This window comes from Choristoneura fumiferana, chromosome Z (genome assembly GCF_025370935.1).
Source record: "Choristoneura fumiferana chromosome Z, NRCan_CFum_1, whole genome shotgun sequence".
Lineage (NCBI taxonomy): Eukaryota > Metazoa > Arthropoda > Insecta > Lepidoptera > Tortricidae > Choristoneura > Choristoneura fumiferana.
The window spans coordinates 38137578-38163673 of NC_133472.1; the positions used below are offsets into that span (position 1 = coordinate 38137578).

The following is a 26096-nucleotide window of genomic DNA, read 5'->3' on the forward strand; positions in this document are numbered from 1 at the left end:
AAACGATTATCAATTTTAGGGTGGTAGACCACATATTTGGCTGATGGTACGTATCGCGCGTCAAAGGAGGGTTGGCTCAGCGCGCGGTACAAGATTCTATAAAAGTATTCTTAATGTAAAAAAGTCCTTGCAGAATACCTATGTACTGCGCTATTTTTCACCTTTTTACTATGCAACTTGTATTATGCAATATTACATTCAATACTAAATTATTTTACGAGTACATGTCACTTTTTTATAGTACCAGCGCTTTCGGAAGGACCATTGCTAATAATGCGCCACAAGAAACTACGTATCTACACGATCATGCGCTGGCCACCGTGCCTAGACGCGCGTCGCGCAGTGTTCAGCAGGGCTACTACGAAACTCGAAACTCGAAGGTCGTGTCATGCGGTCTCTCTGACACTTATACAATTTAATACGAGAGCGAGAGGGACGGCACGATACGAACTTCGAGTTTCGTAGTAGCCCTGCAGAGGGCCTACGAGTACTCCGAAATTCGAAAATCGAAGTTCATAATAGTCCCGTCCTTCTCGCTTTTGTATTAATAGTATAAGTGTAAGAGGGCGGAACGACACGAACTTCGATTTTCGAATTTCTCTCTCAGCTCGCGTCTCAGCTTTGCTGAAGAAGAAAGAAAGAAAGGTTTATTTTGGCTCCATAAGTACCACCTAAAACTAAGACTAAAACTATGTTAAAACGCCCCAGCGCTAATGTTCAGCCACCACCGCCAGTGACCCTCGGACTGCTATAAGCTATAAAGATATACTAGATAATTTATCTTGTATTGTTCACAGGTTTATTTTTCGCTCACTATCGTGACCTTGGGACACTTCGTGGACGTAGAACACAGGTACCTGAGCGGAGAAATGGAAGACCCGGTGTCCGAGAGCTTTCTGGAACCAGAAAAAATAACACCGAGTGAGTACGATTTGCACATTTGTACGAATGACGAAATGTTTCCGGAGCCAAATTGGCAAAAACGGAACCCTCATAGTTTCGCCATGTCTGTCTGTCTGTCTGTCCGTCCGCGGCTTTGCTCAGGGACTATCAATGCTAAAAAGCTGTATTTTTGCACGAATATGTATGTAAACTATGCCGACAAAATGGTACAATAAAATAAAAAAAAACGTTTACGTGTAACGTTAGTGTACTTCCCATAGACGTAAAGTGGGGGTGGTTTTTTTTTTCTCATCCAACCTTGTAGTGTGGGATATCGTTGGATAGGTATTTTAAAATCATTACGGGGTTGCTAAAACGGTTTTTCGAATCAGTGATTTATTTGCAAAATATTCAACTTAAAAATGCAAATTTTCATAAAAATCGAGCGTCCCTCTAAAATCTAAACCAGTGGGCGGAAAAATTTGAAAAAAATCAGAATGGTAGTAAGTATATCAAACTTTCAAGAAAAACTATAACGGCTAAGTTTTCTTGAGAATTATTAGTAGTTTAAGAGTAAATAGCAGTCTAAGGTAAAAAAAAACCTAAACTTGGAAGATTCCGTATAAAATACGAAATCCTTAAAAAAATATTACTTATTTTTTTCGTAATGGCTACGGAACCCTATCTTGGGCGTGTCCGACACGCTCTTGGCCGGTTTTTCTAGACCACAAATCTGTGGCGCCTTTTTGAAAGATAACCGTACTTAATTATTTTATTATCATTAACAAATATTATATTTTACCATTGTTCAGTGTAAGGCGCAGTTCACTACATTTTGAAATCTGATTACAGATTACGATTACATGTAGATAGTTAACTGTAGTTACCACCACCCAACCACTTGTAAGTGGTTAAGTAACCTTAACTATAGGTACAAGTAGTTAAGTAAGGTTACATGTAACCTAACTATATTAATAAGGTTTAATAAGTTTCGCGTCTGTGCTGTAAACTATTGAGGAGTTTCCCCCTGCGGAGACGATCCTGGCTGAACCACCAGGCTGTCAATACTACATTTACAGTCACCAGATTTACATAAATGTGCCAAATTTCAAGACCACTGAAAGTGAGTCAAATGTAACTTGCAAGATACACACATACATTGCAAATAAAAGCTTGTAAACAATACCTCTCCTTGCAGTCGGGTAAAAAAGTGACACGGTTGGTTTTCATATAGATTGAGGAACTTAAGTTATAAGTTATCTGTGGTCTTTTCATTTGATATAAGCTTTTTGTAGGTACTAAGCTAAGTATGTAGTTAGCAGTGGCGAAGCGTCCATAGAACCCTATTCCCACCGGCTTGCCCAATATTTACAAAATAGAACAACAAGACATAAGCACAAATTTATGAAAGATGTAAGCGATCTTTGCTTCAGCTTTACCACACAAATATTTGACGCCACGCCACTGGTAGTTAGCAAAATGTAATCAATTAAGTAACCGTGATTGCAACTACAATTTGTAGTTAGTACCTAACCGAAATTTTTAACTACATTTTATGGTTACTTTTTATAATCTGTTGCTGAGATTACTAACTACAAAATGTAACCGCAATCAGTAATCTGTAGTTAGGTTACATATTGCCCAATACTGCCACTGTTCTCTATAAATCTAGTTTACAATTATAATCCGTCCAGCATAAATCCACTGTACCTTTTGAAAGTTCAAAATTAATTAGTCATTCAGAATTAATCAACCGTTTTATCAAAAATTTTCACTCGACAAATGATGAGTATTTTGATGATCAATATTCAGCATTTGTGCAATTAACAGAAAATATATACGATTTATCATTCATAAAAAAAAAATTAAACTCTTTGTCGGTTCCCAGCTGATTGCTCTACTACTCATCCACTCAAAGGTTTACTGGTAGAGATCCCTTAACGGGATAAGTCCGCCTTTGTACAAGGATCTGAAAGTTTGTCAATTGTATTTTGTTTCTTTTCTTTTATACAAACAATAAAGAGTTTTCATATCTACATAGATACAATAAATTAAATTACTTGTGAATGAGCCTTTGGCCAGCCAAGTGTATCATGATATTTTCAGCAACTCTTTGCCACGCTTGTAAAATGAAAGGCAATTATCCCGCCTTCCTTCAAAAGCCACGACATTTTAACTTCGGATAACCGGTTTAATTTTCATCAACCCCTTATTAACAGGGGACAAACTTAAATTCATTCTTTGAACTGAAATTAAGTAAATCGTAAAACTCTGTGGTAAAGTGTTGTGTAAATCATAGTCGAATAAAATCGACTTTTATGGACCGTGAAATAGAGTGTACGTCAAAGAAAGGGTGGGACCTGACATGTTGACAACCCAACCAGTTGTCAAAGAAAACAGCGAAATTGATTATGAAAAGGTTTCACCCTGGTGCCTACGTGATTCAGTTTCTCGACTGAACACTACTCTTAAAATAAAATGTAAAAACATCCCGTGAAAAACAGAAAGTGGTAAAAACTTCACATCTACAATTTATATTCTATATTATATAAAACTGGAAAAATATAACGAGTTTGAACCACCAATATCTGTTGAAAAATAAAGAAGATATCTACGAGCGGATGTAGTATCTAAATAGAAAGATGAAATTTTGTATCTGTGTCATAGTTCGTTTCGGATCTCTCTGTCTAAAAATAACAATTAAAAAATCCATCTTTGTATTTTTTAAACACAAAAATTCTTCCGCCACAATTTGTCAAACAATGCTCATATATATTTTTTTGTCGTATAACTTATGGAAATAAAACAAAAAACTTTTTGGATTGTAAACGTAAAGATATCATATTATTATTCTCCATCAATAGATTGCCATCTTTTCTAATTGATATGTAGCGTGTATTTTTGATACTACCTCAAACTGTAGGTAACCAGACGAAGATTTAAGTGCTGTAAACCGATATCAAAACAAATTGTTAATTTAAAATTAACTACCAGAGCGTAATTAATTTTGAAATATTTTCGAGCAGCAATGTAATGCGTACAATAATTTGATACGACAGAAACGTTCTGTGACAGCTGTCACGTCAACAAGTGCAACTTTTTGTATAAAAACAAAGTAGTAGCGCGTAGTGATACATTGCGTGCTAATTTATTTTATAAGAAAAATAACAACAATTTTTTTACTAAAACATAATAAAATGTGATTATTAGGGCCTTCATTAACTACCCTTAAATTTTTAGGTAGTACATATCAAAAATACACGCTGTATAGTGCTCTAGACCAAGATGAGTGTTACATATATCTAACTATTGTAATTTGGAAAGCTATTTAGTACACCTAAGTTCTTTAGATATTCATTGAATAATTATTTATACCTTATATAAGCTAAACTTACAATTAGTTTGTTCTTTATAAATTACCCTAGAACTCCCGAGAATATAAAACTTTACACCACCTTTCAAATAAACCTCTGCTTGGTTTTTAATTAACCAAATCCACCAAAAATCACATCATTGAAAGTCAATCTTGTCTGGAGCCAAAACCCACTCTTAACGTCTCAAAAAATACGAGAAGGTACGAAACTAAAAGCATGAACAAAAGTCGTGTCTCATTTGTTTATTTGTTCCAATTCGTCCTAATGTAATGTTCTTGGTCCCGTAGGGAACCAGACGTAAGGACATGTCATACAATATGCATGTCGCGAAATGTTGAATTTCCATGTATCGTAACCGCTGGCGCACGTTTTCAAATCAAATAAATAATAGTACCGACGTGACACGTGATTAGATGGGACGTGTGGCGCAACAGTTTCCTCAAATTCCTTGAATTTTGATACATTAAGCCACACCATATTTTATTCGAACTACATTTTTGTACTAAATTCCAAGTCGATGCCATTAACCGTGGACGAGTTCTGTCCGGCGTAGACGATCCTGACTGCACCACCAGGATGTCACTACCAGATTTACATAAGTATGCTAAAATTCAAGTCAATCCGACCACTGGAAGTGATCAAATTTAATTTGCAAGTTTTGACCCGTACATAGGTACATTTGCAAGTTAAATAAAAGCTTGTAAAATGATTAACATTGAAGGAAACCTCATCATAGACACATAGTTTGCGGCACTTTCTCTCTATAGCACATAGAAGGGGAAAACCGGTATTGGACAGGTACCTATTTTAGGCCTAATTAAGCCTCACGGCAATCCGAAATTGTTCTATCTCATGTAACGACAACCCGCGGCGACTATCTTAAGCTGTCGCAGCCGCTCGAGAAGTTTCCAGGAAGGTTAAACTATCACAGACGTGACAGTTCATTGATCCAACTCAGCCTCTCATCTCGTATAGTCAGCGGCACAAATGGTGTTGGTGTACACATGACTCTACTGCCAAAGTAATAGAGGGTAGGTTAAGGCGTCACAACCGCTCATCCACTTGTGCTGCTGATTGTACACTTGTACAGGGTTAGGACCCAGTAGTGATGTTACGTAGGTATGGTTTTTTCGTAAAGTTGGTATTTAAAGTTCAGATTTTGACACAAACTTATATAGATATAGATAGAAACCATAAAAAGTACCTTATCAGGCACTGTTGGTCCTCTCTCCATTTAAGTTTAGTTTAGGTATAAACCTAGACATTTAAGATTATTGTGTCACTTACAATGCTATTCGTAATAAGCATGAAAACAATATAACAACCGCGCGTGTCAATGAGCAAAACCTCGAGCCAAGAGAGATACGACATATCCTCCAAGCTATACCACCGGAACCCCTGACGTTCTTCTTCGTATCTTGCCGTCCCGTTGACGTTTATATTATTTAATACGAGAGTGAGAGGGTCGGTACGATACGAACTTCGATTTTCGAATTTCGTAGCAGCCCCCCTGCACACGGATTCTCTAAAAAATACTCAAAGTAATACGAGTACCTACCAAAGACATGTCTACTCACTTATCTAAAAATCCGTAAACAAATCTAGCACCCTGCGACCAGAGCTCACTGTCGTTCATATCGAATATTTTGGCATACGTACAAACATGAACGGAACCGTTGATGCTCGAGTCTGACTCGCACTTTGACGGTTTATTTACGAGCACATGACGTGCGTTTTGATTTATCACGTACCTAAGTTGACTATGTAAGGCACTTGTCCCACCGGAGTCGATGAACGAGAAGCGAGTAGAGCTAGAAACTAAAACCGGCCAAGAGCGTGTCGGACACGCCCAAGATAGGGTTCCGTAGCTATTACGAAAAAATTAAGTAATATTTTTCTAAGGATTTCGTATTTTATACGGAATCTTCCAAGTTTAGGTATATTTTATACCTTAGGCTGCTATTTACTCATAAACTACTAATAATTCTCAAGCAAACTTGGCCGCTATAGTTTTCCTTGAAAGTTTGATATACTTACTACCATCCTGAATTTTTTCAAATTTTTCCACCCACCGGTTTAGATTTTAGAGGGGGGGGGACGCTCGATTTTAATGAAAATTTGCACTTTAAAGTTGAATATTTCGCAAACACATCACTGAATCGAAAAATCTTAAAAGACCTATCCAACGATACCCCACACTATAGGGTTGGATGAGAAAAAAAATCACCCCCACTTTACGTCTATGGGAGGTACCATATTTTTTTTTTTAATTTTTAGCTGTACCATTTTGTCGGCATAGTTTACTTATTTATCCGTGCAAAATTACAGCTTTCTAGCATTGATAGTCTCTGAGCAAAGCCGCGGACGGACAGACAGACATGGCGAAACTATAAGGGTTCCGTTTTTGCCATTTTGGCTCCGGAACCCTGAAAACGAGTTGGCGAGAAACGAGTGTGTAGTTCCTATAGTTTTGTCGCTGGGCTATATCTATATAAGCGAGGGGGACCAGCGCGACGGGCCATCATTCGCACTGTACCTAGAGTAAAATGACAGCTGTTTGTATTCTCGGCGAGTGTTCTGACCAACAAGCGAGCATCGCTGAGCGAGTATTGTTGAGTGAGTAATCTTTAATAGCTCCTGTAGCTGCGACAAATTAGTGAAGAGATAGTTCTCGCCGGCAGTGTGAACAAGCGCTCAATTATTATTAATTGCGGCTCTTTTACTGACCTATATATTTTGTGTGTTTCTTGGGCGAGAAAATCGCTTCCTCGCTGTAGGTAAGACAAATGCTTAAAGCTATAAAAGAAATGTGATGATTATAAACTGGAAGGAACGGGTATTTGGGTTCGTTTATAGACTTAGATCTGTGGGCAGCCCTTGTCATAGGGTAGCAGGGCTCAGGCGAGGGCTCGTGACCTGGAAAAACTACGGGATAGCCGATTAGCTACTGAATTGGTTCATTATAATCTACATAATTGTTACCTATTTTACCTGACGCTACGGTATTTAAGTACGACGGGTTCCGTTTTTTACCTGTAATAAGTTTTTCACTTCACATAAACTTCGTATTTATGCTGGATCTAGACGGCATAAAATGGCTTTTTATGCTCTAGTCTAGTGCATAAAGTGAAATATAAGACCAAGGCTATACCTCAGGCACCAACAGCCACAAAAAAAAGTTAAAATACAAATGAGTAAATTAAATTTTTATTTTTTAAATATTTGAGCCATAATCAAGAACCAAATACAAAACTTAAAAAATTATTTAGGTATCACTATCACCATCACGGACATTGACGAAGAATGGTTCTAGGTTCTAGTTCCTTTTCTGTTACTTATTTTGACATTTTTTTGTAAGCATTTTCAATCACATATTTGTGGGACCGTGAAGGTACAATTCAATTTTGATTTATGTTACTGCTTGCTTGACTGATTTTAGGGTTGCCAGAACAAGGTTAGCTTTACATAGCTAACAGAGTATCAAGACTCACAGGTCCTACTCTGCCTAGGTACCTAGTAAATACAGTGACATCGGAGACGTAATCAGAAACTACTTTTTTAGGCTCGTTAATTGCAGTCCTTACACGAAACAAAAACAGTTTATTTTTGTTAATTTTCATTTTTACCATGATTTACTGCATTGGTAATTTAATTAAGGGCAAGTTAACAAAAAATAAACGGTTTTTGTTTCGTGTAAGAACTAGTACATGTAAATAGCTATCAATTAACGAGCCTAAAAAAGTAGTTTCTGATTACGTCTCCGATGTCACCCTGTATACATTTGTTCCTCCTATTGCTGTAAAGTTTTTTTTTTCGCAATCGAAGTGAAAAGCAGTGTACTCGTTGGTATTAGTTGTTCATAAAGCTCATTTTGTCCTCGACTTAACTACGAGTATCAACCCTGTGGAGACAAATGTCACGGGTAAAATGGCATGTTTTATGCACTTATTGTGCAATCTTCTACTTTGTTAAAACATTTTATTTTTAATACTCTTACAAGCTTTTTTGTACTTTATACGTATTATTTGATTTGATTTACATATCCTTATCAAATTTCAAAACTAATGATTTGTAGATAATTTACTCACGTTCTTAGATACGACATGCCAAGTTGAATAAGTCGTTGTAAATATAGATTACAGCACAGAATAGGGCGAAAAACGACAATTTACGAATTTAGATATCAGGTTAAGTTAAACAAACGCTTGTGAAAACAGATTATTTATTAGAAGAGTTCCCATTATTTATTTTTCTTGGAATTCTAGCATGTCATAAAGTTTGTTATTAAATAATAAAGTTGAGCAGAGACGGAAAATAAAATGGATACTTATCCCACTAAAGCCACAACCGCTCGTATCACAAATGCTAGTTCGTCTGGGCCTGGCTGTTTGTGTTGTGTTGTACTGACGTATAAAACATTTATTTTTACATACGAGGTAGAATGGTGAACGGATAGCAAGTGTATATTTATGGGAATATCGAACTGGTATTCTTGGAGGGAATACTTTAAGTGCACTTTATAAGCTACCTAAATATATTTTCGTTTAAGACGGAAAGACGCAGGCGGCAAGGTTTAAGTTTAAGATTTCTATGTGCCTGGCATCTACCTGCAGTGCAAAGGCTATTATTATGTATGACGATAATTCTAAAATCGTTCCAATTTCAAAATTTAGTTAGGTATACGTTACATTGTATCCTTACGACGCTCTCATAGCCGATTTTCGGAAATAAGTAATGAAAACCATATCGAAAATACAAACTGAGACATGGATGCACAGAAAAACCAGAAAAAGAGACCAGCGCTGGGAATCGAACCCAGGTCATCAGCATTCCGTGCTGCGTGCCATACCCCTACACCACCACTGGACGTACAGGCACGAATATCTCAGGCTGTGTCTCAGGTTGCTTTTTTCTATTACGCTACTTAAACTTGGTCTCTTTTTCTGGTTTTTCAGTGCATCCATGTCTCAGTTTGTATTTTCGATATGGTTTTACGGGATGACCGTAAAAGTAAAAAATTTGGAGTTGAAATAAAAAATACAAAAAGACTCCCAATAACCAATCATAATGAATGAAAATGTCATTGGTAAAATCTACAGCTCAATTTTTTTTAATCCTACCAAGGACTATAGTCCTTGATCGTATCCACCCATTTCAAAGGAATATCTTTAGAAAGGTGTTTTTGAGTGATGCCATTTTGTACTTAGCTTACTTTACTCGTACGTAGGACTAGTTGGCGCTAATATGTGATGTCAGTTTGACAACTTTGATATAATTTGTTTCATGTTTGTTATTGATTTAATAATTAAATGGGTCAATCGCCAGGATGACTGTAACGTCAAACGGACCTCTCGACTCTAACGCCATCTAGCGGTAGGTATTTCACCTGTCAAGAAACCAGATATTAAGATCAGAAGTTATTTTACGGAGGTCCATACATGAACTATTTTACTTATTTAACTTAAAAATTCAAAGTACATTGTCTCAAAAGTGGCTCAACTGATTTTAATGAAAATTAGCTAAGAACCATCTCGGTTAAACCAGGTTTCGATTAAAAAAAATTGCATTGAAATCGATCCATCCGTTTGAGGGCTGCAGTGCCACAGGCAGACATAAAGACAGATTGAAATTGGCGTCAAACGAAACCCACACCTCTCTTTTTGCATCGGGGGTAAAAAAATGGCTGCTTATAAAAATAACACTATCATTGGAACACAAAGGCCAGTCGGGTTTCCATAGTAAGTCGAATGGGCTCGGGTTTCTTTGTGAGTAACTCTTATAGTGAAGAACATTTATGCTGAGTATGATCATCCTACTTGTGACATTTCTTGACTGATGATTTTATTAAAGATTTTTAAGTATTGTTTTTCGACGTGTATTCAAGCGATTCAAGCAAACCCGACTATGGCCTTTTTTCTTGTTAATTTTAATTTGTTATAAAAGTTGTATTGTTTCAGTCACAGTGTCTCTGAACATCACGCTGCTGGCATGCAGTTCTATGGGTCTCGTCTCATGCGGTATGCTCATTCTAGGCGTTTATAAGGTTAGTACTCCAATATTATGGCCACTGTGGCTTATAGATTATTCGAAGTTCCTTTGGCAGTACAAAAAAAGAGAATTATTGGTATGAAAAGAAAGGAACTACTGCGAATAATCTCGGCTTATAGCGTCGTAGTGGCGTAATGACCTATAGCCCATCAAGCAGACGGTCACGGGTTTGTGCCCAGGCTTTTTAATTTGATGAATTCAGCTTTTCCGTGAAGGAGAACAACATCGTAAGCAAACCTATGTAGGAATAGTCGAAGAAACTGAATCACGTACCTACCAGGGTGGAACCCTTGTGACTAATGTCATGTACCTCTATATTCCATACATTATAGCCAAAGAAATCATAGCGAAATTCATTATCAAAAGGTTCCAACCTGCTACGTGTTAGGTTACCGCGACTGTACTGTACGCCTGTGAAATAGTTCAATGATGTAGACATGACATCTAAGTCGAAGTCCTGTCTCATCAAAATTCCTGGGCACACGTGAGAACCACAAGGTCATCCCATTTTGAATGGAGGCCTGAGACCAGCAGTCGGACGTATAGCGTATACAGGATAGAGAGAGCGTGCTTAATCCTACAAGGAACCCGTATAATTTCGCAATGTCCGACCGTTCGTCCATAGCTTAGCTTAGAGACTGTATTGTTAGTGGTAGGAAGGTGTAATACATATGTTTTGTCGTCGCCTGATCGTAAATTCCGCCAAATCAATAAATAAATAAGCATTTCATGTAACGCCGCCATTTCATTATTTAGCCAGCAAACACCGCCATATCGTTTAAAAATCATCGTTCTACGATTGGCCTAGTCTTTTCTAACCATATCGATTAAGTAGAACAAAAGCTTTAGTATAAACCCAAAGAATATAATCCCGCAGGTTAATATGCTTACATTTGATCGAACAATAGCGTAGATCAATAACTTAGTTTGGTCCTGGCGCTTCGCCGATTATACCGCGGTACATTTATGATATAACTTATAACTTAACGAGAAAATATCATATCAAAATATAATATTAAATAATTGCCCCATCTTCAGAACATTTCGCGCGGCCGACACACATTCGGCCGGTTTTTAGGGTTCCGTAGCCAAATGGCAAAAACAGAACCCTTATGGATTCATCATGTCTGTCTGTCTGTCCGTCCGTATGTCACAGCCATTTTTTTCCGAAACTATAAGAACTATACTGTTGAAACTTGGTAAGTAGATATATTCTGTGAACCGCATTAAGATTTTCACACAAAAATAGAAAAAAAACAATACATTTTTGGGGTTCCCCATACCTAGAACTGAAACTCAACATTTTTTTTTTCATCGAACCCATGCGTGTGGGGTATCTATGGATAGGTCTTCAAAAATGATATTGAGGTTTCTAATATCCTATTTTTTTAAGCTGAATAGTTTGCGCGAGAGACACTTCCAAAGTGGTAAAATGTGTGCCCCCTCCCCCCCTGTAACTTCTAAAATAATAGAATGATAAATCTATCAAAAATACCATGCAAACTTTCACCGAAAATTGGTTTGAACGAGATCAAGTACTTAAGTAGTTTTTTTAATACGTCATAAATACTGTAAAGGAAACTTTTATATTATGTTACTTGCTGCTACGGAACCCTTCATAGGCGAGACCAACTTGCACTTGGCCGCTTTTGTTTAAAACATTGCGTGTTGCTAGTTTGTCTCTGTACGGTTAGATTACAGATCGCGCAGTAAATTCGCTTGCCGCTCCGCCGGTCGCGCATCGTTGTTAAGTAGGTATATATATGTATGTATATATATAAGTAACCTAAGATCCTGTACATTCTAAGTCCTATAGTGGATCGCGTGCCAAGGAGAAACCAATGCATACGTCTTGTTGATATCCCATACATTTGTCAAAGAAGTTGTAGTCTTTATTATGAATGACCCTTATACGCGATTAAAGTTTGCTTGACTGCACGTACGTATTCGTCTATCTGAACATCAGCTCGTATCGTACCGTCCCTCTGACACTTATACTATTTATTACGAGAGCGAGTGGGACCGCACGACACGAACTTCGAGTTACGAGTTTCGTAGTAGCCCTGCTGAGCTGCTCGAAAATATCGAATATTGATTTGATTGGCTGGATGCGTCTAGCCGAGGACAGGGCCCAATGGCGCTCTTTGGGAGAGGCCTATGCATGTCCAGCAGTGGACTGCTATTATAGGCTGATGATCATGATCATTGATAATTTTTATTATCTGTGGAAACCTTTAATTGGCTCTATTGTTACATGTTCTGTATTCCACCTGTATTAGTTAATTTAAGCTGTTGGTTTCCCGAATAAAATAAAATAATACGGTCGTGTTTAGATATTTTTGAGCACCTAGACAGCTCCGTAATTTGTGATGGCAACTGGCAAATTTTCGAGCAAAAGCAGTATTTGATTTAGTTTTCCTATTGAAACCATCCCATCCAATTAAAAGGTATAAAAGGAAAATTTATTTAAGAATATAAACTTATAGAAAATACAATCATATACCTAAGAGCTAAATACTACTAAATAATAAATCTACTAGCTAACTTAAATAATATTTTTATATTATAAAAAAAGACCGCCTCGAATCGTTCCTGGCGCAAAGGTGCCCAACACGCTTGCCGCGTTCCCGCGTTGAACGGCGATAGATAGCCTTTGCATCAAGAACGACTCAGAGCGAGAGTGTAATCCCCGGTCCCGCAGCCGGCGTCCTACTTCTTTAAAAAACAACTTAGCCTCCGAGCACCAACAAAGCAACAAATATGTAATTGGAGAGGGCTGAATATTTCTCGCGCTTCCTAAGGGCCGCTGATTCCGCAGCAGCTCCCGCGGTCCTCGTGGTTCGACCCAGGTGCGAGGCTGCAAAAGTGCTGACGCAGGTAGCGTCCCAGAGAAGGCACTTTCCCTTTTGCCATGGCACCAAGGTCATCCCATCAGGCCTTTTACCATCTGACCGACTAAGACCTGGTGGCTCCAGCACGCACGGGACGTTAGCTGAAACCAGGGCCCTTCTTATTAATTCATTGAGCGCGTGATGGCGCGGAAATCTTCCCACACAATTCTAATTAAAATACATTCCATTTAATAGTTATTAATAATGCTACACTTAAAGTAGATACTGTAGTTTTTGCTAAGTCTGTAAAAGAGGGTATTAATTAATATAAAAAATAGCTTAAGTTGGCTTATCGCTTAACTAGTCTATCGAGTTTGACGAGTTAATCTGGGATAATAAAGCGTTCTGAACTTGCCGGATTGCGAAACCTCACAGTTCTTGTTATGAACAGAAAAATAAGCTTAAACGAATATTTTCTGAGAACAGTAATATTATTAGTAAAATTGTCTCACGGATACCTTATGGTATAAGTATATACTCGTATAGGTATAGTATAAGATTACACAAGATACAATACAAGACTATATAAAAGACATATTCACATGACAATGAAAAAACCCGCCAAGTGGGAGTCGTACTCGTGCACCGAGGGTTCCGTACAAATATTTTGATTTTATGATGTAACTGAAAATTTATGCTTTTCGTAATTTTTCCTTCATCTGTGTTATAAGACGTTGCTTCGTATCAAATTTCAAGACTAAGTTCACGGGAAGTACCTTGTAGGTGGAAAACTCTTCTACGAGCCCTATATCCCTAGTGAGGGATAACGGGACCACATCATCATCATCATCACCCTGTAGGTTTTGATTCCCTTGCGAGTGTCGAAAATTTGCACCATAATCGGCGGTAGGTATCTTTTGAATGCGTTGGCTTAGAAGTTTGATGTTTTAAAAGCTCTAAGGGACAGCAGACTTAAATATGGATTTCAACTTGATACCTTCACGCGTTCCTGAGGAAAAGGGTCTTGACAGACAGACAGACGGACAACAAAGTGATCCTATAAAGGACCCTAAAAAACCCTAAAAAAGTGCTATTTTAACAACTTTATATTCTCCACCCCTCTATCTTTTCGTGTAGCTTAAACGGTTGGACGGATTTTAACAAATGAGATATTTCTGCTAGTATTACCCGCGCCAAATATCATGCCTCTATCACCTGGGACATTATAAAATTTTGTGCAGAAAAAGTACTCTGTTACTGTTACCATTTCTATGTATATGTATGGAGCTACCACTCTTGTTACCATGCATCACAAATCATATTACATAAATATTAAGGATCTTTTTTCGATTCCGATGATCAATAATTACCTATCTGTGTTAGGTATATAGCTGACTGCAAAATAATAATTCATCATTGCACTCAAATAACCGCAGAAAATTGATATTGTAAACGGAAACATCTTCTTTTAGGTTGAAACAAGTCGTGCATAAAATTTGGTAATGACCTACCTAGCGATTGAAATGTCATGATTTTACATCGATCCTGTAAGAATATCGGGAAAAAAGTACCCTATTCGAGATGTCCAGCTATCTATATACCGAATTTCATCTAAATCTCTCCAGCCGTTTTATCGTGAAAGTGTACCCACGCACACTCACTCACACGCACACGCGCACACTGACAAACTTTCGCAGTTACTATAATAGGATTACTACCTACGATACCGGTACGCTTTCGTAGAATCGCTCCATAACAATCCTTTTTGGATGAAGGGACGTGAGGAATCAACACAATATGACGAATCACAATACGACATAACAAGGGAGCGCGGCAAGACGTTGATTTGAACTACAACGTGATTGCTCGAATACTACATCTGGATCCATTTTTAAGGGACCGCACTCTAACAATAGGACTAGATATTAATATGTTTTGTATCGCTGTCCCTTAGGATGTTCTACCACCGACAATGATAGGATCTGTATCAAGGCGCGTACAGACTGTGCCTGTGCTTTACGGTGAAGGGAAACATCGTGAGGAAACCTGCACACACTTGTGAAGTAATTCAATGGTATGTGTGAAGTTCCCAATCCGCACTGGGCCCGCGTGGGAACTACGGCCCAAGCCATCTCATTCTGAGAGGACGCCTGTGCCCAGCAGTGGGACGTTAATAGGCTGGAATGATGATGATGGTCCCCTGTGCCCCCCCCCCCTTTGGACAATGCCGCCTGATTCCATTAATTATTTAGAATCGATAGTCCTTATAATTAAATTTTGATCTCGTGTTGTTCTGAAGCCAGATGAATGAATATTAAAATGAATAGCAGAAAATGTATAAATATCGTAATTGGCTGCTTTTGAGCCGAACGGCTTACTTTGACGAGTTACCGAGAAATTGTTTCCGGCTTTCTGAAACAATTCAACCTCCATGAGGGTTGTTCTCGGAGTTGCCTAATGTACAGAATAACGGGATTGTCCGGGAATTTAGGGCTTTGTTCGGTGTCCAGTGACAATAATTTTTGGCATATTACGGGTTGCTATGTTGGTTGGGTATTAAGATTGCCGTATTATATTTATCTCCGTCGGTATACCTAGTGCCATCCACGAAGACGCGTGATTTTGTCAAAATTAGACATTAATGACATTGTAATAAGAACTACGGCTCGCGTCATCATGAATGACTCTACCTATATTTGTATTGTTATTTTGTGGTGAATTGGTATGCGAAATTAACAATTAAATTGGGTACTAGCTTATAAAATTTAAATACTGTTCCAACCGTTTGACTGTAAAACCTATGTGACAGACGGTCCGGCGGACAAACGGACACGAAAGTGCAATAAGGTTCTAAGCCTTTCGGTTAGTTATTTTAACAAACGTTAAAAGAATTTGTTGTGTGGATTGGGCCTTTAAGTTTGTTACTGGAGACTCCGGCGTATCTTGAATCAGCGATAATTATAAGGAGTCTTAATTTATAATGCAACGCTAAAAGGGTAAGCTCAATGAATTCAGATCTGACAACCCCAATGTTCAACGGGTGTGTAGCGCGAACATTAAACGTAGCTTTCTATCGAAATTCTTTATTTTCTTTCGAATTCTGCTTCGAACCAAATATTGCTCGCAAAGCTTTGATCTGTGTTTCTTGACAATTGGAAATCGTTGCATTATTAAATATTTTATGCTAGTGATCCTTTCTCTACGGCCTGCAAGAAAATGTTGAGACTTTGTCGTAACCGTTTTTTTTTCCTGAAGACATATTATAACTAAAGTTAAGGGTCCATACCATAGCCAATATTTTTTCGTCAAATCTGTGTTTACCTGTGGCCGTATTGTCTGCATTGACGTTCGCGATCGCATTCACCATCTCTTTCTATTACTGTTTCGTGTCATACCGTGTGGCAGTGTAAAGTGGTGAAAACGATTGTGATTCCAAGTGCGTTAAACTATAAGGTCTAAGGCCTCTGATGTACATTTCGCTAATTTTGAGCCCCTTGAAAACTGCAATGTAGAGGATTTACATTTTGCATGGTGGGTTTAATGTAACGTAGATGAAATGATTTGTAAAATCCCGGAATAGGGAAAATTACTGCAATTTTCTCGCGCCCGAGTGCAGCACTAGCACAAACCCGGAAACAGTTTTTTGAGTATCTTAAATGCCATAAATATCATATTATTTATAATTTTTTTAGAAATATAGCTCTATCGTTACTACCGTAAACTGCTTCAACTTTGCCCTCTGGCCCCAACATTGCCTGATTCGATTTAGATTCGATAACTCAGCACACTTTAGGTTTTCAAACTTTTATCCCCTCGTAATAATAATTCCCGTGTAGATAAAAATTTAAAACCTATAAGAGTGCTAAGTTATCGACTCTAAATCAAATCATGCAATGTTGGGGCCAGAGGGCAAAGTTGAAGCAGTTTACGGTATCGATGTAAATAAATATCATGTTGTCATGATTTCTATAGGTATATCTATAGGCTTTGGCTATGATTTGTCATGGCGACAAAATACGAGTATAAAGATAACACGTTGTCATGGAGGTTTGCGCTAGTGTCGCCCCCTGCGCAGAACTTTGCCTAATTGCCCTATTGCAATTGAACTGTTAAACATTAGAGTTATGCAAACAAAGCCGCGGAGTGAGTGTCGTGCGTGTGTTTGTCACTATTTCACGCATAAACGGCTGGATAGATAAGGATGATTTATGGTATGTAGATAAGCCTGGAATAAGCCTGGAATAGCATATTGTCTACTTTTTATCGCGATAATCCCACGGGATCGGGATAAAATCTCAATATTTCAACCGCTCGAAGTGACATGAAATTCAGTGCGGTTGTTTTTATGCAAATTTAATGAAATCCACGACGTAATTTTGAGTAAATCCCGCGGAAATGTAGTAAATCCCGGAATTTCAGTTGAACTGCAAGCGATGCCGGATTACAGCTTATCTAATTCAGTACCTATATTGCCAAAACAATAAAATATAATGTATATTTATGGACGAGGGTTTGATTAATGGAAGTTAACCCGGCGCGTAGGGATTCTGCTCAGGAGACAGATGGGCTCTGTACTGCATGAGTTATTGGCTATTAGCGAAACTTTGCTTACTAGGGTTCGATTGGACGTCAGAGTGAAAAGTTAAATGAATTTGGTGAGTTTGTGGGACTTGGCTGACTTAGGTACTGTCGAACAAACTGAATCATGTAGCAGGGTGGAATCATAATAAAATTGATTATTAAAAGGTTCCGCCCTGCTACATGAATCAGTTTGTTTGATTGTACAGTTGCCATCAGATATTTCGGAGCGGTCAAGGTGGTCAAAAATATCGGTACATGCACTCTATTGTAAAGGTATTAGAGTACATAAATATAAAATAAATACCAAGGACAATTCTCACCAATTGACCTAGTCCCAAAGTAAGCTTAGCAAAGATTGTGTTATGGGTACTAAGCAACGGATAAATATAATTATATAGATAGATACATACTTAAATACACATTAAACATCCAAGATCCGAGAACAATCATTCGTATTTTGCATGCAAATATCTGCCCCGACACGGGAATCGAACCCAGGACCTCAAGCTATGTAGTCAGGATCTCTAACCACTAGGCCATCTTCTGGTCGTCAAAAGTACATGTATATCGATATTTTTAATCACCATAGCCGCTCCAAAATATTTGACGGCGGCCGTACATAACTAGAGTTTAGCCGCGGGTTTTTTCGCGTCACTCATTGGAATTTAAATTCTGGAATTTTACTAAAATGTTACGAGAATTCCCGAAGCTTACAAGGTCGTATTTAGTCTGTCGGAGACCTTGGGTGGGGAGCGCCAAAGGTCGCATACTCTTCGCTAGTCATACCGTAATTTTTGTCCGAATCATCGTATGTCATAATTTTTCAAACGACTTCAAAAAAGGAGGAGGTTCTCAATTCGAGTGTCTCAAGGTTTTGAAGTCGGTTCAATTTTTTGTTAATTTCCAACTTCAGTCAACCTTAAATTTTTCTGAAATTTTTAAATGGTCATCCTATACAAAACTATAGGTTAGGTTTGTTTTATAACAATTCTGAACAATTATTAGATTCAGGGAAAAAAGAGATATGATTAACGAACATTCTGACAAACATTATACATTCGGACTTTCAATAAGTATGCGAGACATGGACCTACCTGGGTGCTTTAGAGTAATGGAGCCGAGATTTGCAAAATGGCATCCCCCTTTCCCCATAATACCTAAACATAAAGTAGATCACAACACTGCACAACAACTGTACTTTCGAAAGTATTTTGTAAGACTCATTCTGCCCAGTAAAGAAAGGGGCCTGCATACACAGAATGAATGTAGGACACCTGCCAATTTACATGTCTTTAGACTTAGCGGTTACTATGACCCAAGCCTTTGCCCAACAGAGGACGTATATACGTTGGGATGACAATGATTCGTGACTGTCTGATAACCGGACGCAGGTTGGTCAAATTCGACAAACAAACAAGAAAGACGGGCATAAATAAAAGTCACTTCGATTATTCTCCGCGCCTTTTTTGCCGGAATAAAGTATCGTATGAACCTGTCTCATCAAATTTTCATAACAATCGCTAGAATAGTTGATCCGTGAAAGTGGAGCCAACATAAAAGTTCACTCTCGCTTTGTGAAAATTGAGAAGGAGCATTCCAAATATTTATTTAAACATATAAATAAGGCGTTAAAAGAACTAACCTTTAACCTAATTATTCCGCAACCACACGTGCAAGACAATTAACTCTCTCAAACAATTTACTCTGTGCGACAAATTTGTTTTTCTACCATAAACTTAAGCTAGATCAATTTTGCAGCCCCGAAAACCAACATAGCAAATATCATTGAATATTTTAAAATCGTTTGCGTGGTACCCGAAATAACAATAATTAATCATAATTTCAACAAATAATGTTACGCGTCCGAGTGCTGGTCACCCAACCAAGAGCCCACTGTAATTTTATGTGATTAGCAATAGAGGTGACAGGGTGTCGTGTAGTGGGCATGACCATGTAAAATGTAAGGCGCAAGCCACACAGAGGAAACGTGGGACGGGGGCGCGTCGCGGACGGGGCGGACACGGGGCGAGGGCGTCTCCGCCACGTCTCTTCTGTCTGCTTTGGATCGCGACGTTTCTATATTATTTTGTATGAAATTCAAGGGGTTTCGCGACGGTGTGTTCCCACTAGTTCTATTGACAGTACTAGAATAGAGTTGTATAATAATACTGTCAATAGAACTAGTGGGAACACACCCGACGCGCCCCCGTCCCACTTCTCTTCTGTGTGGCTTTCGCCTAGGACCCTGCTCACTCAATTTTAAGAAGTCTCTATGTTTCAGGATATGAAGTACTTGCTTCTGCCGTGGATCGTTTCTATGGTGCTGATAACCCTGGTGGAGATCATAAACTTGGTGTACCTCTTCTATTTACAAACCGTAAGTAAAGTCCATTCACACGAGTTAACTTAAACGTGTAAATGAGCCACTCTCGTCGAGAGTTCGAACCGCTTCTCCGTCATATAATTAATTAATTACTGTAATTAAGTGAACGAGTCCGGGTTCACGGGTAGGTATAAATCTATACAAGAGCGTTCCGTTACGGCTTCTCTTTGTTTAACTTTTATATTTTACTAACTTAAAATGAATTTACTCCTGTAAAAATGAATAGGATTGTTCCCTTTTTCGTGGTACTACGATAAATCACTTCCAACGACGTCTACCGAGCACTTCTGGCCAGGCAAGACATGGTTGATTTTTTTAACTCTATTGACCAGTGGCTAGTAGTAGGGGAGCCCAAGAGGAGATTTTGCGTTTTATCAACCGCGTCAGAAAACCATATAGGGAGAATCCTTGCACCCTGTAATTATGTACCCCAGCCATTTATGAACCCTTAATATAGGGGCGTGCGTTGAGGGTAGCCAATCAGTTAAGTATAAAAAAATGAACCCTTAGAAAAACTTGAGCGCGTCAGATTACGACAAGGTAAGTTAATTACATGGACAAAAGTGTAAATTTCAATAATATGACGATTTGATCGTGACAAAAAAATGGGAGTCACCCACAAACTTGTAAAAAAACGTCTCCTCGAAATATTGAAGGGCGATTATTATTATTTTTATTTTGAAGGAAATCCTTTAATTATTATGGAAAGATATAATCTGATGATTTTCTCAAAACAATGTAGCTAAAACCATCAATAAAGCTAAGAGCGTACAGCTGTTGAGAACTGTGTATTTCCCACTCCGCTTCTCTCATTATTTTTATATATCTTACTCTCTCGCACCGTCCCCACACTACCGCCATAAGCCCGTCTCAGCTGATCACAATATCGTATTCATTCTTAATATATTATTATATCCTTTTATATGTCATATTATCTACTAGTCTATACTGTTGTTTCCTTGTTTACGTTTTGATGTTTGTGTCATCTGCCAGATAATAAATTACTTTTTTCATTACGAGTTATAAATTTAACACTGGCGACGAAAAGAAACCATTTGACGTGGAAAAAACCCACCGCCCCAATCCAAATATCATTTTCAATCAAGAAACATTCAATAACAATGAAATCGAAATACGTATTCAATCTTTAAAAAAAAACAAAGAAACAACCAAAACACTTTTTAACTTGATAGATCAACGCATTCCCTTCATTATAATTGTTAGATTTTAATTTAAGACGACTTGGACCCCAACCAGAACCGTCTGTATAAAAATCTGACGCGCTTGAGTATTTCAAGGTCACGTTTTTTTAACATTTGAAAAAATAGGTCATGACTTTAGGTCGCGTCGAAATTGTCAGTCATTTGAGTAGGACATTTTTTTGGGCCCACTTAACATTCCTTCTGAATATCTGACATGCTCGAATAACTTTTCTTTTATTTATTTTTTCTACCTCTTTACGGCCACTCCGATCAACTAACCCGTCAGATTAATACCTCTCGGTTATCAGATAGGAGTAAGTAGTAGTAGTAGATGCGCTGGAGTATTTCCATGTGACTATTTTTTACATTTTTGAAAATTGCTCTCCCCCAACAAAAAGGGCATACTTAACAAACTTTTTTTCGTTTTTCCACCTTATCTTCACAACCCAATAGGTCCCCATTACGCTTTAGTAACTACCGATTTATTTAGCATACCGGCCTCCCCCACTATAGCTGCTGAGACCATTTTCGTCCAGGTACTCTGACATACGAGTACAAGTAATTTTGACCGACAAACTCCGGATGGCTGCACCTATCAACCCGATCAAAATAACGTTGGTTTTTTTACGTAACTTTGAGGTGGTTAATATGGCCTATAATTATCTAGGTAAACTTGCAGTCAGATCCCGTACTATAAATATAACGTTCTTGTCACTAAGTAAAGTATGTACATTGCTTTCTTTCTCTAAGCGATTTATACAATTTTTTCTCCCTTTGATTTTTAAATTACATTTTTAATTAAAAACTTCATGTTCTGCTGTGTCAAAGGATTTCCGTAGCTTTGACTAAGAGTTTAATATTAATTTTAATCAACAAACACAACAAGTTCAAATAAATAACTCGAAACAATATTAAAATCTTTTTATAAAGGCACATAATTTCTCCGCAAAATTGCCATTGAGGAAGAGCCTGCTATTATACAGTGCAGTTGGTGTTAAGTAAATATTATTATTTAAGTAGGTTCTTATTGGTAGAAACATTCATGATAACGCGTGTCATGGCTCTTATTAAGATGTCATTAATGTCTAATTTTGTCAAAATTACGCGTCTTCGTGAATGGCACTAGGCAAAAACATTGGCAGTGAAATTCACACTCGTGGCACGTGCTAACATTGTTAAATGGTATTTTAAAGCATCAGTAAATTGAAAATGAAAATATTCTCCGGTATACCGCTACACGAGTTTAAAATCAAACGGCAAACCGCGTTTCGTTTTCATTTAAATAAAAACTGAAATTTGAACTACCCACAGTGACAAATAAAAAAGGAAGTATGGAAATGTTTACAGATTTAAGTTTTTCAATTGGTATATTTCTGTTCCTAGTTTGGAATTATTAACTATAGGTTAGGTACCTACTTTTATTTCCATACTCGTGGGAAGAACATCACTAAGTGAACCATCGGACTTGACGGTGGCACTCTATGTGTAGGGAACGATGGAAGAATATATTTATTTTTATTTTCATTTTAATAACCTGCCAGGAGGGAGGAGAGTGCAAGAATACAACAGTAGATGGCGCACGCGCACCAAGCAAATGTGCAGAACAAACGGTAATTTGTGTTCACAATCTGTATAGCTAGCTATCCGTCCTATCCTATCGTTGTTGATTGTGGATAAAAGTTCCTGCAACAAGATCAGGCAGTCAATAGCATATCCCGCATAACCCATGTGAGTATAAGCTCTCCCTACGGAACCGTGCATAAGATTTAAGGACACAGCTCATTAGAGCCACCCAGCACCCGACCAGCACCGCCTCGCCTCGAGCGGTTAGTATTCTTCATAAGGATTTGTATGGGTATGCGATCACTACATCAACTCCGTAGCGTCACCGGATCGCCTCACTCGCAAGATCGCCACGCGCGGACGCAGAGTGGACCACTCGGTGATAGCCCACTGCTCGCCGCTATAGTGACTACAAGGAAATTTGTGGACCACGCGAGGCTCACTCGTTGTCAATGCGGCGTCCACCCGTGGACCACCTGTCGACAACGAGTGGGCGCCGAAAGTCGAGGCGGTGCTGGTCGGATGCCGGGTGGCTCTAATGAGCTGTGACCTTTATTATAATTCTACTTACGCACGTTACACTAACACAAAACCATCACTCGATAATACTGCACTTGTACCTCAGAATCTTTCCCATGCGTTTGATCATATGCCATGTTAAGATAAACTACCATATTGGGTAGTCTCCTGGGTAAAAAAAATGGTTGTATGTCCATCGGTAAGATTATTAGTAGAGAGCGGATTTGAAATAGCGGTTACAAGTTTAACATGGATATGACTAGTGCAATTGGTTAGATCGATAGATTTATTTATTAGATATCATGTTGCTTATTGGTCTTACAGTTATCTTATTACTTACTTACCTACTTACCGCAATTCAATCTTATATATAATTATATTCAAAAAATGTTATTCTTGCAACAAACTAATATATAAAGAAAAATATTTAATTCTAATTAAAGTAGTTTTATACAGCTCAACATTTGATTAGATTAGAAGCAACTTTTTGTAGAGTTGATATGAAAAATAAATACTTACTAGTGCTAGTCTTATCCATAATATTAAACTTGTAATCGCTACTTCAAATCCGCTGTCTAATTATCAGAAATAAAAAAATCTGCAGAACGTAGATTTACTTTTTGTAATTTTGTTTTACAACGTACAGATTAACTTTACACTTTAGAAGCCTGTGCCCTGTAAGTACAGAATAAGTGAATATTAGTTTTTCTTTCCTTTTTTTATTTCTTTATTTGTGTATAAAATGTTTTAAAAATAGATGTAATGATTATTGTCCATACTTTATATTAGCTTTGTGTGTATATTTAAGCAGTTAATTATTTATTTATTTTCTGCCAAATTTTTCGCACCTAAAGGTGAAATGTGTGAAAATGTCTCAAATTCCACAAACATGATTGTTACTTAAACTCTTGTGAGACGTGTTAATAAAATTACTAAAACTTTGTTTAACTTAAAATTATAAACCAGGAACAAATGTTGAAAACAGGTGAAAAGGAGCCTCCGAAAAGATCTAAACTAGTCGGACCGTTCCTAGCTTAAGCTCACAGCTCATAATAGCCACCTGACACCCAACTAGCACCGCCTCGACTTTTGGCGTCCACTCGTTGTTGACAGGTGGTCCACGGGTGGACGCCGCGTTGACAACGAGTGGACCTCGCGTGGTCCACGAATTTCATAGTAGTCACTATAGCGGCGAGCAGCGGGTTGTTACCGAGTGGTCCACTCGCTGTCCGCGCGTGGCAATCTCGCGAGTGAGGCGATCCGGTGGCGCTACGAAGTTGATGTAGTGAGCGCATACCCATACAAATCCATGTGAAGAATACTAATCGCTCGAGGCGAGGCGTGACTGGTCGGGTGCGCGGTGGTTTTAATGAGCTGTGACCTTTAATAAAATTGAACTGTTTATTTTAGTAATTTATCAACATAATTGTTTGTACCCCGATACATTTAACGACAATATCTCCGTTGTAAATAATTACATATGCATGTACCAAAGCGCAAAGGGTCGACTAATCGACCGGCTCACATTCGTTTTCATTCTCACTTTATGGTAGTCGTTTTTTTTTCTTCTTAATCTTTTTGATTAGAAGCATAGAAGCCTTAACATACATTGAAACTCAGTTACGTATGAAGGTGACAATACAATAATCTAGTAGTGACATCCTGGTACTCCAGCCAGGATCGACTCCGCAGGACGGAACTATTCAACGGTTAATAACATCGACTTGAAATTTGGTATGGAAATGTAGTTTGGGTGACAATGCAATTACAGTGAACAAAAAGTACAGTCAGCAAAAAAGCTTGTATTACAAATGAAAATTTTATGGTTGGGTTATTTGTAAATGACAATATGTACTAATTTAGGCTGTGGTGTAACGATCGTAAAAGGCCACCGTTTTAGTGTTTGAAATCGCTCTTTAAATTGCTACTTTGTTACAGATCAACTTCAACCCTGTGACATCGTTCCTGTTCACATTGGACTTCTTTCTAATAATGCTGAACGTGAGTTGAACGGCTTTTGCTTTTGCTTTTGCTTGCGTTCGTATGTAAATAGATACCTACACCTATATTTAATCAAAATATAATAGTTATGATACAATGTGTATGATGTGGCGTAGGTAGTAGATACACCGTATAAGTAGTGTCCGCCTTTATAATGATACCATATAGCCTTTACCGGCCAGCTTTGCTCGCGCGAACCGTTAGGAATTCCGAAAGATTACTTAATTCACAAGGGAATTCCCGAAGATTACATTGTGATCTTCATCAACCTTGCACGATGATCATCCGCAGCAAATTTGATGATTCCAGACTTAGCGAGTGAAGTTTTGGAAGTTAACATGCGTACGTCCCGTCATGGGGATACATACATCTCGGGATAAAAAGTACCTGATTGTAGACTATGCTATTTGATCCGAAATAGAATTCATTAACACACTTAGAGTAAAAGATACATTATTAATGAAAGCAAGATATTTTCCACATTAAACTTATAACTAAGTGTGATAAATGGATTGGTCTCAGGGTATGCTGTGGATGCACACAATAGCGCGCATTGCACATAGCGCTGATTTTCAGCCCTACCCTTTACACTTGCTGCTAATCTTTTTTTTACTTTGGGTAAATTCGAATAGGTAGGTAGGTACCATCAGCCAAATAAGTGGTCTATCAATTTTTAAACAAGTTCCTATCAAATGAATATGTCGCTGAAGTC

At 38.0% G+C, this 26096-nt stretch overlaps 1 protein-coding gene across 2 annotated transcripts in view; it reads left to right on the top strand.

Annotated features, from left to right (window-relative positions):
• LOC141439928 (uncharacterized) overlaps positions 1 to 26096 on the top strand; it is a 128094-nt gene that overhangs the window by 48836 nt on the left and 53162 nt on the right. Inside the window, exons 3-7 of one of the 2 annotated variants that reach the window (XM_074104394.1) lie at positions 798 to 921; positions 10214 to 10299; positions 19998 to 20093; positions 22843 to 22911; positions 25322 to 25384. In XM_074104394.1, coding sequence (XP_073960495.1) covers positions 798 to 921; positions 10214 to 10299; positions 19998 to 20093; positions 22843 to 22911; positions 25322 to 25384 — 438 coding nt within the window. The remainder of the gene's footprint in view (positions 1 to 797; positions 922 to 10213; positions 10300 to 19997; positions 20094 to 22842; positions 22912 to 25321; positions 25385 to 26096) is intronic. The other variant, XM_074104403.1, reaches the window with a different exon arrangement.